Source organism: Camellia sinensis, chromosome 2, assembly GCF_055761805.1.
Source record: "Camellia sinensis isolate YWXY chromosome 2, ASM5576180v1, whole genome shotgun sequence".
In the NCBI taxonomy this organism is placed as follows: domain Eukaryota; kingdom Viridiplantae; phylum Streptophyta; class Magnoliopsida; order Ericales; family Theaceae; genus Camellia; species Camellia sinensis.
The window spans coordinates 84,129,068-84,142,708 of record NC_138962.1 but is presented as its reverse complement, the minus strand read 5'-3'; the positions used below and the strand labels follow the sequence as shown (position 1 = coordinate 84,142,708).

Sequence of the window (13,641 nt, the reverse complement as noted above, 5' to 3'; positions counted from 1 at the left end):
AATGACTACTCTCCAATCCAGTATCCGAGCCTATGGGGTTTATATGAATCCCGTTTTGATAATCTATTTTGTAAAGGTCTTTCCTGTATATCATCTATACTAAAAATTCGATCAATATGATAATCGCACCATGTTTAACTTATTACTTGTCTTCAAAAAAATGGACAAGAAATGTGTTTTTCAATATAGGTCATCTAGTTTTTTTGATAACAAGGATCGGCCCAAGAGCAAGGCTATTGAGGCCACTGCTTGAGGCCCTCAATAGATGAAGGCCCCAAATTTATATAATGTCCAGATGCATTTATATCTTTGTTATGTGTTCAATGCAGCCCATAAAAACTTTCATGTAACCTAGAATAGTTAATGAATTGGATTTCTTTCAAGTTCAAATTTGATTACTTTTTATGAGTCTTTCCCTAAACCCTAAATCCTTCTTACTTTTCTTTCTATATTTTTCTGCAATGGGAGGAGGAGACGGCAGTGGTTCCTCCACCTCTCCGATCTCTCTCTCTCCTCTCTCCTCTCTCCTCTCTCCCTTCCTTACGATCCTTTTCTTAACCTAGATCTGATGTTTATCTCACCAATCCAGCCATCACCACCTTATCTTTTCCACCATGGAGCCCAAAACTTTAAGAATTTGGCTTCAAATCTTCTCACAGTCCGAAAACTGACGCTGGATAAGACGTTTGTGTTACGCTAGACAATTACCTCATTCTCAATGTTCTATCTTGACTAGTGGAGATGGGGTCTTTAGATTTCAAATTGAAGGCTGTGAAACAATGGAGTTTTGGCTGAATTCAATGGCGACTTAGATTTGGTTTTTGTGTTTGGTTTTCTTAATTTTAGTTTGGTGATGTAATAATCCTTCCTGTGTGAAGGTTTGTTTCCCTCCCTTGTGAGGGCTTTCTCTTCTCTTCCATGGAGGCTTCAATTCTTCCTTCTATGAAACTAATTTATCTCTTTTTAAGATCTTGTGATACCGCTATATTAGATTAATCCCATTTTTTATTGATTTGGAAATGAAGATTTTCTTTCCGCTCTAAAAAAAATAAATTAAAGTAATTAAAAGGCCTCTCTAATTTTATTACTATTTTCTTTAGAAAATTAATTGTTCTCAGCACTAACAGAAGAAGGAAAGAAAAAAAAAATTGATTGCTTCTTCAAACTTTTCTATAATTGGTGCAAAGGTTGTGGAAATCAAAACATCAAAAAAAAAATCCTTTTATACTAAACCATTTTGAGAGTAGATTTCAATAATTCCAAACAATAATAATTTCTTGAAATTTACTGAAATGTAAGAATTTTAAAGACATTGATGGTTTAGGTTTATTTTCCGAATTAAGGAAAAGAAAATACATCAATGGACTTATTAAATTATATGAAAATATTATATTCTTCTTTCTAATACATGCATTGATTACAAAATATTATTAACAACACCTGCATTAGTTGCTTTTGAAAAAAGATTTTTTCAAAATTAAAATTAATAAAATCACACTTAAATAATTAAGTGGAGTAACTAATTTATAAACTGAATAAAACACATTAAAAAAAAAATTCATTATAAAAGTATAATTAGTAATTTTTCATTGCAAAGAGCAAGAAAAATTAATTTTAAATGAAAATAAAATATGAAAAATTATAATTGACATTTAAATAACAAAATGTCTCATTTTAAAATTTTGTCTTAGGCCGCTAAAAGAGTTAAGCGGATAAATTAAAAAAATTACAACTTTTGAATTGATCTAATTTTTTTATTATTATATATAAAATATTTTATAAAATAAAAAATTTAAATTATCTAATGATAAGTTTCACAAGTTGGGACAGCATTCTCCAATTTGGAAGCCCAAAACCTTGAAAAAATGAAAGACGTGTTCTTGTTTCTGAATAGCAAGGCATATACAAAGTCAAAATCTATCCCTTCAAACTCATTTTTAATATTTTTAAATTTCAGATAGTCTTTTTAATTACGCACAAAAAAGAGGAGAGAGAGAGAGAAATTCAACAATGTCAACGTGCAACCATGCACGCCTCTCTCTGGTGTCATCATCATATATTAATAACTTACCAAAATCAAATTATTTATCCATCTCTATTATAAATAAATTACCAAATTCAAATTATTTTATCTATCTATATTATAAATATCCTCCAAAACCCATCACACAGAGAGACCTTAGAAGGTTGAAATGGCTGTCAAACAAACCAGTTCTAAGATAAAACCATTCACTCTCTCTTTCCTCTCTTTCCTCTCTTTCCTCTTTCTCGCTCTAACTCTCTTTCTTCTCCAAACACTAAATTTCCAACCAAAGCTGCCTCACCAGGACGACATTGGCTTCCTCCTCCGCCACGATGAGTACCCCGAGGTCACTCTCCTTCCGGCGAATAAACCCCCTAGATGGTACACTGTGGTTGCTCAAGAGCCCAAGAGAAGAAAAATCAAGGTTGGTCTGGTTAACATTGATGATCATCAAAGATTAGGTCAAAATGATGAACAGTTTCTGCATGGATTAGCAGAGATGATCACCGTTGGATTTGATCGTGTGGATGATGATCTCCGGTGGGAAGACTTCTTTCCTGAATGGATCGATGAAGATGAAAAGTGGGCTCCACCAACGTGCCCGGAAATCCCAATGCCGCGGTTCGAGGAGTACGGTGAGATGGACGTGGTTGTAGCTAGGGTTCCATGTGATGGCGATGGTAGCAGTGATGGTGGTGGTGTTAGGAATGTGTTTAGATTACAAGTTAATCTAATGGTTGCTAATTTGTTGGTGAGGAGTGGGTGGGAAAATAATCAGGATCGGACGGTGTATGCTGTGTTTATCGGTTCATGTGGGCCCATGTGGGAGATTTTTAGATGTGATGACATGTTATGGAATGAAGGGGAGTATCGGGTGTATAAGCCTGATTTGAGAAGATTAAAACAGAAGGTGATTATGCCTATTGGTTCATGTCAGCTTGCTCCTCCTTATGCAGAGCCAGCTCAGTCATTTAAATTTTTTTTTTGTTTCTTTGTTTTTTAAGGTGAGGATTGATAGAACAAATAATATCGATGAGATAGGATCTTTCATATATCTGAAAAATAACGGTGGTACTATATGCATTAATTAGTGTATATATTAGTGTACTAATTAGTGTTATGATATCATTAATTACCCTATTTATTATACAAATTACAAATATCTAAAACTCATCTATTGATACACTAGTATGTACACTAATTAGTGTATATAGTATTATTTGAAAAATAATTGGACTTATAATTATTTTTTGAATATGTCAATGCTGGAAGTTAATTCAAATCTTTTAATATTGAATTAATATATTGAAAAGTTGTGTTCATGAATGAGTCTTGAAATTTGAAGAGTCATATTGGTTAGGTGGTTCGAGTTTATTTGAAAATACGTCTGTAATTCAAATACGTTTTTATTTGAGTTTTAGTTACTTTTACTGCTTACCATGTTCTGTTGGCATTAAGAAATCCATTTCTGCTTGGTTTTAAATTTTCAAAAACTATTTGCTGAGTTTTTACTCTTTTTTGTATTTTTTATTGCACGCTTTTAATATTTTAATCATTTTTTTTTCAATTAACTTAATTTGGATATATTTAAAAAGTCAGTACCAAATTTGTGAATTTTTTTTTTTAAAAAAAAATTACTAAATACCAAAAAATTAAAAATTTAGTACATTTTCATTTTATTTTTAGATTTATTCACAAATGTTTTAATTTTTATGTATATTTAGATTAGGTAAATCTAGAAAGTAAAAAAAATAAAATACTAAAAAAATTTACTAAAAATAAAAGAGTACAAATTGAAAACTCATTGTTTAAAATTCAAACCAAACAAAGTGATTTAGTTCCTAAACATAATATTTTCAACATAGTATTACAACAATTTTCAACAGTTAATTCTTGTACATAAACATGATGACGAAAATATGTTGAAATTCATCCCATGACATGTAGCAACTTTTTTTTTTTAATTAGGGATAAAAAAAAATTTAAAAAGATAAAGGTTTGGCAATTAATAGCAAACCTTAGTCAAATGGAGCATTTATTAGAATTTTTGTTTCTTCAATGGGGGGTTGTAACTGTAATATTCATGATCTCTCAGTCCGTAAATTATTATCAACAGGAATTTCAATAAAATAACTATTACAGCAAAACCATCATTATTTGTCAACATCTTTTTTATCCTTTATGTTTTGTTTATTGGTTTGACGTGTTTCAACTTCCGATATGAACTTGAAAATTTGAGGGGTACTAAAATTGTCACAAATTTTGTTTTTATAATCTAAATTATTTATTTTGTAAAGTTCAAAGTGTATATCATTTAAGAAAAAAATTAAATCGATATGATAATTATAAAAAAAATATTTGTTATCCATTTTTTTTAAATGAATGCAATAAAATAAAATAAAAAATTACAATTATCAGTTCGATTTAATTTTTTTCATGAATGATATACATGAGAGGACATATCAAACGAATGGTTTAGGTCATCGAAATAGAACCATAGTAAGCCCCACAATCCTGTCAAATTCTCTCAAACTTATATTTAAATTTAAGAGGAGGAAACCCTTCCTTATTTGATCATCATATCATAGCATATTTTTACCCTTAAGACTGTTGGAAGAAAATTGGTCCAAAATAGTGGTTGATAAGTAGTTGTTAGCAAAATTAGGATGGATTTAGTGTAATGGTTGGTGGGTTTTTTAGTGGCCAGAACCTTTTCTACATTCTAATCAATATTGAAAAATATTATTCATGAGAATGACATTTTAATGGTCACTTTGTACATAAAAGGTATTTAATGAATTTTTTATTTTAAAGTGACACACCTATATTATTCTGCGTGTATATAAATATTGTTTTATGTTTGGATATCAATATCCATTACCATTTAAACTAGTTTACTATAATGTTAACCAAAAAAATATACAACAATCTTTAATTTATTTTTAAATTTTGATTCACGGGATGGTATAGGAGTTGGTAGCACGTATCTTTTGCTAAAATGATTAGCATATATTATAATTGAATCTATATAAAAATGAGGGAAAATATGTTGCTTTGGGTGACTTATCATAGGTTTTTCAATCAATGATGGCATGAATCATGACAAACATTTTATTCTTATACATTTGAAGGATTTACATTTTTTTTTTTTTTTTGTATTTATTAATCAGTGACTGAATTTGTCATTTGGAGAAAAAACAAATGTCAAGCATTCTGTGATTGATGTATGGAATTATCACTATTAAATCGTTATCTTGTGCATTATCATTGGTTAAATGGTGTTTATTGCAGAGGTTGTGAGGTCAATCTCACCTCATTTTTGAAAGTCTTAGAGAGAAGCAAGTGGATTAACATACAATTATTAGTGTGGATTTATAAGAACCTTATGTTCATAAATGAGAAAATAATTAATTAGAAAGAGAACCGCTTTACTAGGCCTAAAAACAAGATCGAATTTAAAACTGAAATGTTGATAACTTCATGGTATTCAAATAACAGCAGGGCTATTATTAAACCACAATGCCAAAGCAAGTGACAGATCAGGCGATAACTTCATGGTATTCAAATTTTGATTATTGCTTACATGGGAGTGAAACACACCTCCTTTGGCAGTTAACCCCTCACACCAAGATACATGCATGTATTCCTTTATTGCTTTTACTACACTGTGTTTGGTTGGGAGATTTGAGAAGTGATTTGGAAAATAAAATGGAAAACGTAGGTGAAATGTGATTAAAATATACCTACATTTCACCTAATTTCACACACCTTTTTCCTTTCTCTTTCCAAATCCCTCCTTAAATCCCCCATCCAAACATAGCATTACTATTACTATTATTATTATTAATTTTTGAAACATTTTGATTTTCATTTTAAAAAGTTGAAGGCAAGACTCATGATTAAGATTGCAAATAAACTGAGCTATTAGCTCAAAAAGGGTTCAGTTCATTAAGTAAATAAACAAACTCGAGTACCGCAAAGCTTGGCTCAACTCATTTGTAGCTTTACATCATAATTATGTGCAAAATGGTTTAATTCTTATTGGCAGCATAAAAATTTAAACTTCCATCTTGGTCTGATTTACATCCTCACTATTTTATGGATGAAATGGAGATTTTCATTTAATGATTAGTGGTTATATAAAAGATCCATATCAAAATCTTTTCTTTTAAATTTTAAAACATTCAAGAGAAGTTTTGCATGTACTAAATTGCCTTTCTTAATTGTACTTATTATTGCTCCATCTTCTTTGAGCTATTAGTAATTAATTTCGATTCAAATTGGATGAAATTTGCAGGTAGGGAGGTATGGAGGCGCTATGCATCCCACTCAGTACAAAACATCACTCCTCAAAGGCCAAGAGAGGCATATGTGACTATCCTCCATTCCTCAGAAACCTATGTTTGCGGTGCAATAGCTTTGGCTCAAAGCATAATCCAAACCAACTCCACCAAAGACTTAGTCCTTCTTGCAGATGACTCCATCTCCCGAAAATCACTTCAAGGGCTTAGGGCAGCTGGATGGAAGGTCAAGCACATTGACCGCATTCGAAGCCCATATGCAAGAAAAGATGCCTATAACGAATGGAACTACAGCAAACTTAGGGTTTGGGAGCTAACAAACTATGACAAAGTCATTTTCATAGACGCTGACCTCATAGTTCTCAAGAACATGGATGGTTTCTTTGTGTATCCACAGCTTTCAGCTATTGGCAATGATAAGTTTTTATTCAACTCAGGGGTGATGTTGGTTGAGCCATCCAAGTGCACATTTGAAACCCTAATGGAGAAAAGGTACAGAGTAGCTTCATATAATGGGGGTGACCAAGGTTTTCTCAATGAAATGTTTACATGGTGGCACCGGTGGCCTTCAAAGGTGAATCATCTGAAGGTATCTGTAGGGGATAACAATAAGGTACATGATCAAATGATCCCTGAGAATATATATACCATACATTACTTGGGTTTGAAGCCATGGATGTGCTATATGGACTATGATTGTAATTGGGATATGTTGGACCGCCATCGTTATGCGAGCGATGCAGCTCACCAGAGGTGGTGGCAGGTTTACAAAGCCATGCCGAAGAGGCTACAATCGTATTGTGCACTTAGTGAAGGAATGGATGCAAGGATAAGAAAGTGGAGAAAGAGAGCTAAGGGTGCTAATTTTCCTGATGGGCATTGGAAGATCAAGGTGAAAGACCCTAGGCGACTTCACTCCTGATGTTTGTATTTGTAAATTAACAAAGATTTGAGGTTTCCCTCCAAAGGAAAGGTTCTGAAGAATGAATACCATTAGACATAGAATTTTTTTTTTTCTTTTCAAAATCACAACTCAATGGTGATCTTGGAAAAAGCTACACCATCTTAATTACATATTTCACATGCAAAAAGAATTGCATGTAGGTCCCTTTTGTATTTCGATTGTTGATTGATTAAAGTGCAAATGTAAAAATTGAACACACATACCACATGCATATAAGGTCCCTTATCTTTCTTCCTTTCTTTGATTCTTTTGATGTGGTTTTTAACGTGAGAAAATCTGGGCACTCACCCACTTCGGTTATAATGTCATATATGTTCAAAGTTATGTTGCAATGTCTTTGAAATTAAACGCAATTACGTTGTATTGTAACGCCAATAACTCATTGATTTATATTTTAGAGTTATGATCGATATGGTTGTTATCATAATTTCATTATCATAATTTCAACCACAATGCAAAGATTATATCATATCATCTGTTAGTACACTAATTGATATACCTATTGATGAGTATAACTTTATCCTTTCGGAATACTCAATAATTTCATCAAATCAAACAAGAAGTCATTTTTTATTTGAGCTGCTATACACAATTATTTATGGCCTCTTTTGTTTCACGAATTAGGTTGAATGAGATTATAAATTTGATGAGATTAAGTGAGAAAATTATTATTATTGTGATATTCAGTTAAAGATATAAGATAAAATATATTTATTTATATATTAGAGTGATGATATTAATTGATTGGAATTAAATTTATAAAATTTCGTAAAAGTCTTCATTATATAAAAATGACTTTGTTATTTTTTATGAAAAGAGAGCAAAGTGCTATTTCACCTTCAACCCAAGAACATTGGATTAATAATCCCCACGCCCAATGATCCTATCCTTAATAATATGAAAAATGTTATCTCAAATTTTCTATCAAACAAATGATCAAATGTCTTACATGGATGTGGGGTTCACAAAATTGCAGACCTCACACCCATGTAAGACATTTGGTCACTTGTTTAGTAGAAAATTTGTTATTCCTAACATTACCTTTTTAATATAGCCAAACATGATTTTGATGGACCCTATAGATTAATAGTCCAACCACCCTATTAAGGGGTGATTTAAGATTTAGGCCAAGTTTGGGAAGTTAAAAATAATCAATCTTTTTATCTTTTTTCCATCACATCATCTCTCTACTTTTTTGCATATCTTTTCGTAAAAAGATAAAAAGTACAATTATTTAGGTCATTCCAAACAACCCCTTAATTTTTTACCCAAAAAAAAATATATAAAAACATAAAGAGATAATATGACAACTTATAACAAATAAATTACTTATTTGTTGTATTGCCAAACCATAGTAAGAGACCACACAAATATGACTGATAGGCGTAGACAGCGAATCCATTTGGAGTGGCCATACACTATAACATATAAGAGTTTTAAAGACTAAATATTTTAATCTCTAAAAGTGAAAATTTTGTTGCAAAAGATATTTAGGAACTAATTTCTATCGTCAAGAGGATAGTCGCTAAAAGGTCGTCCCGAAAAATCAAAAATAAGGCTTTTAGAGACAAAATTTTGAAAATGTCACTAATAAATAGACTTTTAAGAACAATATAATTTGGTCTCAAAATGGTTTATTTTTTTAGACAAAAAATTTGGTCCCAAAAAGATAATAATTCATCATTAATGTTTAATTTTCGTTGGTAAAAATATAATGAAGACATTTTTTGCAACAAAAATATTTTATCCCTAAAAAATAATTTTGTCTCTAAATTTTGATCTCTAAAACTTTAATCTTTTGTAGTGATAACACTCAAATAATACAATGTATTATAAATAATAATTTATAATTAATGAGAGTTAAAACATATAAAATAAAACATAATTAGTGGAAATAAATATTAAATATTAAATATATTATTTTAATATTTAAATAATTATACATATAAATATATTTAATCAAATGATCTTACTAACAAGTGTCTTTAGGATAGTAAAAAACAAAAAATTTGAACAATACAAAACACTTATCACTAAATTCAATACGCTTTTATTGAAATTAATATTCAAGATATTTTATACACACTTTCCAATATTAAACAATAGGATAAATTATACTAGCGGTCCCTATAGTTTGAATCTTGTGTCACTTTGGTCCATGCCTTTTCAATGTAACACATTTGACCTTAAATTTTGAATCTTATTCTAAATAAGGACAATTGAAGATAACATTGCTCAATTTTAAGGACAAATACGTCAACTTGATAAAATATAAACTAATTTAACAAAAACAAATGTCAAAAAAATATTTTTAAATTTTTAAAAATTATTTCTATCTACTAAAGATAAAATTATGTAAAATTAATAAATCTTTTAGACATTTATTTTTTTTATCAAATTAATTTTTATTATGTGTTTAGATGATGATCATGTAATGAGTAGTTGTTTTTATTTTCATTAAATTAGTTTTTATTTTTCTAAAAGTTAAATATGACGATAACTTTAATATCATTATTAAATTAATCGATTAAATCAAAAAATTAAAAATTAAAAACATTTCATATATTAAATATATCGATTACACATTAAAAGCATAACAACCACCTGTCATATTATCATCATCCAAACACATAACAAAAATTAATTTAGTAAAATAAACAAATAAACAAATGTTTAAAAGATATATCAATTTTATATAATTTTATCTTTGATAGGAAGAAATAATTTTTAAAAATTCAAAAATATTTTTTTGACATTTATTTTTATCAAATTAGTTTATATTTTATCAAATTGATACATTATTGCTGAAATTGAGCAATGATATCTTTAATTAAAAAAATTCATGAGTGTTAGGAGGGTACCATGTGGCATGTCACATGGTGACTTTAACCAATCACAAATACCATGGCCGCCCATATTGTTTCCCCATTACTCGGAAAATTATTCAATACTCCCGGAGCACCACGTGTCCATACTCCAAACCAATCACTAATTAGTTAGCCTCATGTTGTTCTCTCATCTCCAACATAAATCGTGAGCCCTTGTTCACCAATCAAAACCTTATGGAACACCACATGTTCATACTCCGGGAGTACTGAACAATCACCCCCATTACCCAACACATAAAATGTAGTCTACTCTTTCAACCAATGAGAGAAGAGAAAGATAGCACATGGCACGTACCCTATCTGCACCCAAAAATTTCTCCTTTAATTGTATTTATTTGAAATAAAATTTAAAATTCAAGATTAAATATATAACAATTGAAAAATGATCAAAATAACACGAATTCCAAACAACAACTACTACTACGACGACGGCGGAAAAAAAAAATTGTTAGGATAATTCGTCCTAAACAATATATATATATATCGGAGCTGTCTAGCAATAAAAAAAAAAAAATAGTGAAGTAAAAGACAAAAAAGGAAGAAGAAAAAAACAAATTAAAACTCCATTAGAAGTCTTTTTTTAGAGGTCTAAATCATTTTTCATATATATATATATATATATAGGGGAGGTTGTTAGCGTTTGGCTGAATCAAATACAATTGGGTGGGGGTGTGGAAAATTAATGACACGTTGCATATAGGACCAATTAATGGGCGAGCCCAAGAGAAACAGCATGAGGTTAACCTCATGGTAGTCTTACTCTATATTTATTTTTATATATTAAATTGGTGGCCGTTTCGCATACGTTTTAAGGTGGAAAAAGGAAGAATTCGACCGTTGGAATGGAAAGTATCCGTTACCAAAAGTATTCACCCGTTCATGTTGAAACCAGAACCCCTCCCTGTTTCGACCGTAACACTTGACTTCCAAAACAAAGTGAGTGAGAGTGATTGAGAGTGATTTGAGTTTGAGTTCCCCACAACACAGATAGGAGGATCAAATCAATCCCAAACCCACTTTTTGTTTCCTTGTGTTTTTGTTTTTAAAAAACAAAAGAAAAATGGTTGCAAAAACCCCACCAAAGCTGAGGAGAATGGTGGCTCCTCTCAACCCCACCCTTCTCAGAGAAACAGTTAACAAGGTAGGTGTGTGTACTGATGGTGGGTTTTTTATTATTATTCATGGGTTTCTTCTTCTACTTTTGTTAAATGATGACTCTCACAAGGGTTTGTGTAATTTTGGGAATATTTTTTGTTGTTGTTGTTGTGAAGGTGGACAAGTGTATGGCTAGATTGCAAGAGCTTCAATACACAGTTACAGGTGGGACGAAGACGATCTCTGGTGTGAGTCTCAGTCCTCGCAGTACCAGAGGTTATCTCAAGGCTAGTCTCAGGTGCAAACAAGAGTGCTTGAGGTATATTTCGAACTCTCTTCTCTTTTTCATTTGATACTCAAGTGGGTTTCTCTGAATTTTCTCTGTTACTTGAAGGATCAAGAATGGCAATCCTCGAAAATCTCCAAATGGAAAGTTGCCAACAAATACAGGTCCTCTCTCTCTCTCTCTCTCTGAAATTCAGAAAACAAAACAGGGCTTATGGACTCACTTGTATTGATTGTCTTGAATACAGGGGAATGGCAGAGAATGTCATTGCCGGCGATGCTCGTCGGAGAAACAGTCGGAGAAATTCTTCAGGCAAGTCAATTCGCAAGAGAAATAGTAGCAACAGTCGCTTCCAAGACCAAGAAACCCCTCTCAAACGACCCGAAAACTCCGGTGACTCTGAGGCAAAAACAGAGGCCAAACCCTGAAAACTCAGAGCTCCGAGCTCGAAGAAACAGAGAGAAGCAAAACTCACTCCAATCAATTCGATCAAAATCCAACTCACCAACCCTCCGAAGGGCTCGATCTCGTATCAATTTCAAGGCCTCATCGCCTCAGAAAAAGAAGGAATCTGAGAAGGAAAATAGCTGGTACTGGGCGAACAGAGTATCACCAAGAAATAAGCCATGGGCTAGAAAGACTGTACTTTTTCCAAACCCATTGTTTCATTCATCATCACCCACTTCAAATCATCACAAGTTTTGCAAGACAAAGTCTCCGATGATCGCTAGGAATCGCCAAACTCCACATAAATTCTTGATCAGGACGAAGTCTCCCCCGATACTACCTCTTTCTCTGTCTCCCACAAGAGGTTTGAGCAAGAGAACTCCCAAGGAATCGACTGCAGCGAAACTGAGGAGATCGTTCTCGCCGTCAAGATTGGCAAACAGGTTGGTTTCGCCATTGAAAGCAAGAAAATCTGTACAAAAAAGTGATGGGTTTGCACTGAGTGGACTGAAACATCGTCCGATTTCAACACCAATTCGATTCTCAGCTCCGAGAATTTGATTTAACTTTGATATAATGCGAGCTATACATGGAAAATATATCCACGTATTTCAAATTCTAATTAACTTTGAAGTATTTTTTTCTGCATATTGCTGCCAACATCTACTTGATTTTACCCAATTCTGTTTGTTTGGAATGCCTGTGTTCCTCTATTGGTATACAATTTGTTTTATTTGTTTTGTGTTTGTTTTTCTGCCTTACTTTGGCATGCAGAATGAGGTATTTTATCAAATAACTAATATAGTTTGGCATGTAGAATGAGGTGTTTTATCAAAGGGGAAATTACTTGTCAGTGGTAATTGCAAAAAATTATTACATAAAGTTTATGATAAAGTTTATAATTTTAATTATTAATATTGATAAAATTTACCATTCATTTATGATTATTTTTCAACTTACACTGATTTGAAATTCCCCCTTCATCAAATAACTAATATAGCCTTTCTTGAAAACAAAGTTTGCATGGGTTTGTTCTCTTCTCCACCCTAATTTTCAGCAATTGTATATATATCAGCTGGTTTATTCTGTTCTGCCATTTCAATGTGCCCATATTTTTCATTCACTCTTGATTTGCATCTTTAGGCTGAAAATGAAATTTGCCTAATTAACCGACTTTTAACATTATGAAATCATCACTGGCTTCCAAAAGAAAGGCAATAAAATAATTTTACACAAAACCAATCACCACTTACTGAGTGGGGAGGAAGAAATGAAAAACTGTGGTCTCATTATCTGAGCTCAATAATACCTTACACAAAACCTATAGGAGAAGCAACAACTTTCTGCCTTTATGCTCTCTACTACTGCAGCATTTGGTATAGTTGTTATTTTATAGAAAACTGTTTTCAAAACACTAATGCTGAGAAGGCTTCTTTATAGTTAACAAACCTACTGTGAATGAAAGTATAATTCAACGAAGCACACTTTGGCTCAGTTTGAATGGGGTATATAATGGGAGATAAATCCGTTTGACCAGATGTAACCGGATATAGGGTGAAAGATTGGTAAGGAGGGAGAGAGAAAAGAGAGAGACTGGAAAGACAGATTTGTATAATCACTATCTGTTATTATGTTTG

The 13,641-nt window shown here is 31.7% G+C and overlaps 2 protein-coding genes across 2 annotated transcripts; both read left to right on the top strand.

Moving 5' to 3' along the window:
* The first annotated feature begins 2,129 nt into the window (after positions 1-2,129).
* On the top strand, positions 2,130-7,527 carry LOC114267228 (putative UDP-glucuronate:xylan alpha-glucuronosyltransferase 5). The gene is made up of 2 exons (XM_082914983.1): positions 2,130-2,989; positions 6,325-7,527. The coding sequence occupies exons 1-2, from the start codon at positions 2,193-2,195 to the stop codon at positions 7,244-7,246; spliced, it is 1,719 nt and encodes a 572-aa protein (XP_082771109.1). The 5' UTR covers positions 2,130-2,192; the 3' UTR covers positions 7,247-7,527.
* A 3,311-nt stretch (positions 7,528-10,838) lies between these two features.
* Positions 10,839-12,685, top strand: LOC114310703 (microtubule-binding protein TANGLED). Its single transcript, XM_028256793.2, has 4 exons — positions 10,839-11,317; positions 11,448-11,590; positions 11,666-11,721; positions 11,805-12,685. The coding sequence occupies exons 1-4, from the start codon at positions 11,237-11,239 to the stop codon at positions 12,563-12,565; spliced, it is 1,041 nt and encodes a 346-aa protein (XP_028112594.2). The 5' UTR covers positions 10,839-11,236; the 3' UTR covers positions 12,566-12,685.
* The last annotated feature ends 956 nt before the right edge of the window (positions 12,686-13,641 follow it).

Bases quoted from the DNA above. Each gene is read 5' to 3' on its own strand.
- LOC114310703 (XM_028256793.2), top strand. From the start codon at position 11,237: ATGGTTGCAAAAACCCCACCAAAGCTGAGGAGAATGGTGGCTCCTCTC. The intron at 11,591-11,665 runs GTATATTTCGAA...TGTTACTTGAAG, and splicing joins TGCAAACAAGAGTGCTTGAG to GATCAAGAATGGCAATCCTC. The intron at 11,722-11,804 runs GTCCTCTCTCTC...TCTTGAATACAG, and splicing joins AAAGTTGCCAACAAATACAG to GGGAATGGCAGAGAATGTCA.
- LOC114267228 (XM_082914983.1), top strand. From the start codon at position 2,193: ATGGCTGTCAAACAAACCAGTTCTAAGATAAAACCATTCACTCTCTCT. The intron at 2,990-6,324 runs GTCATTTAAATT...ATTTGCAGGTAG, and splicing joins CCTTATGCAGAGCCAGCTCA to GGAGGTATGGAGGCGCTATG.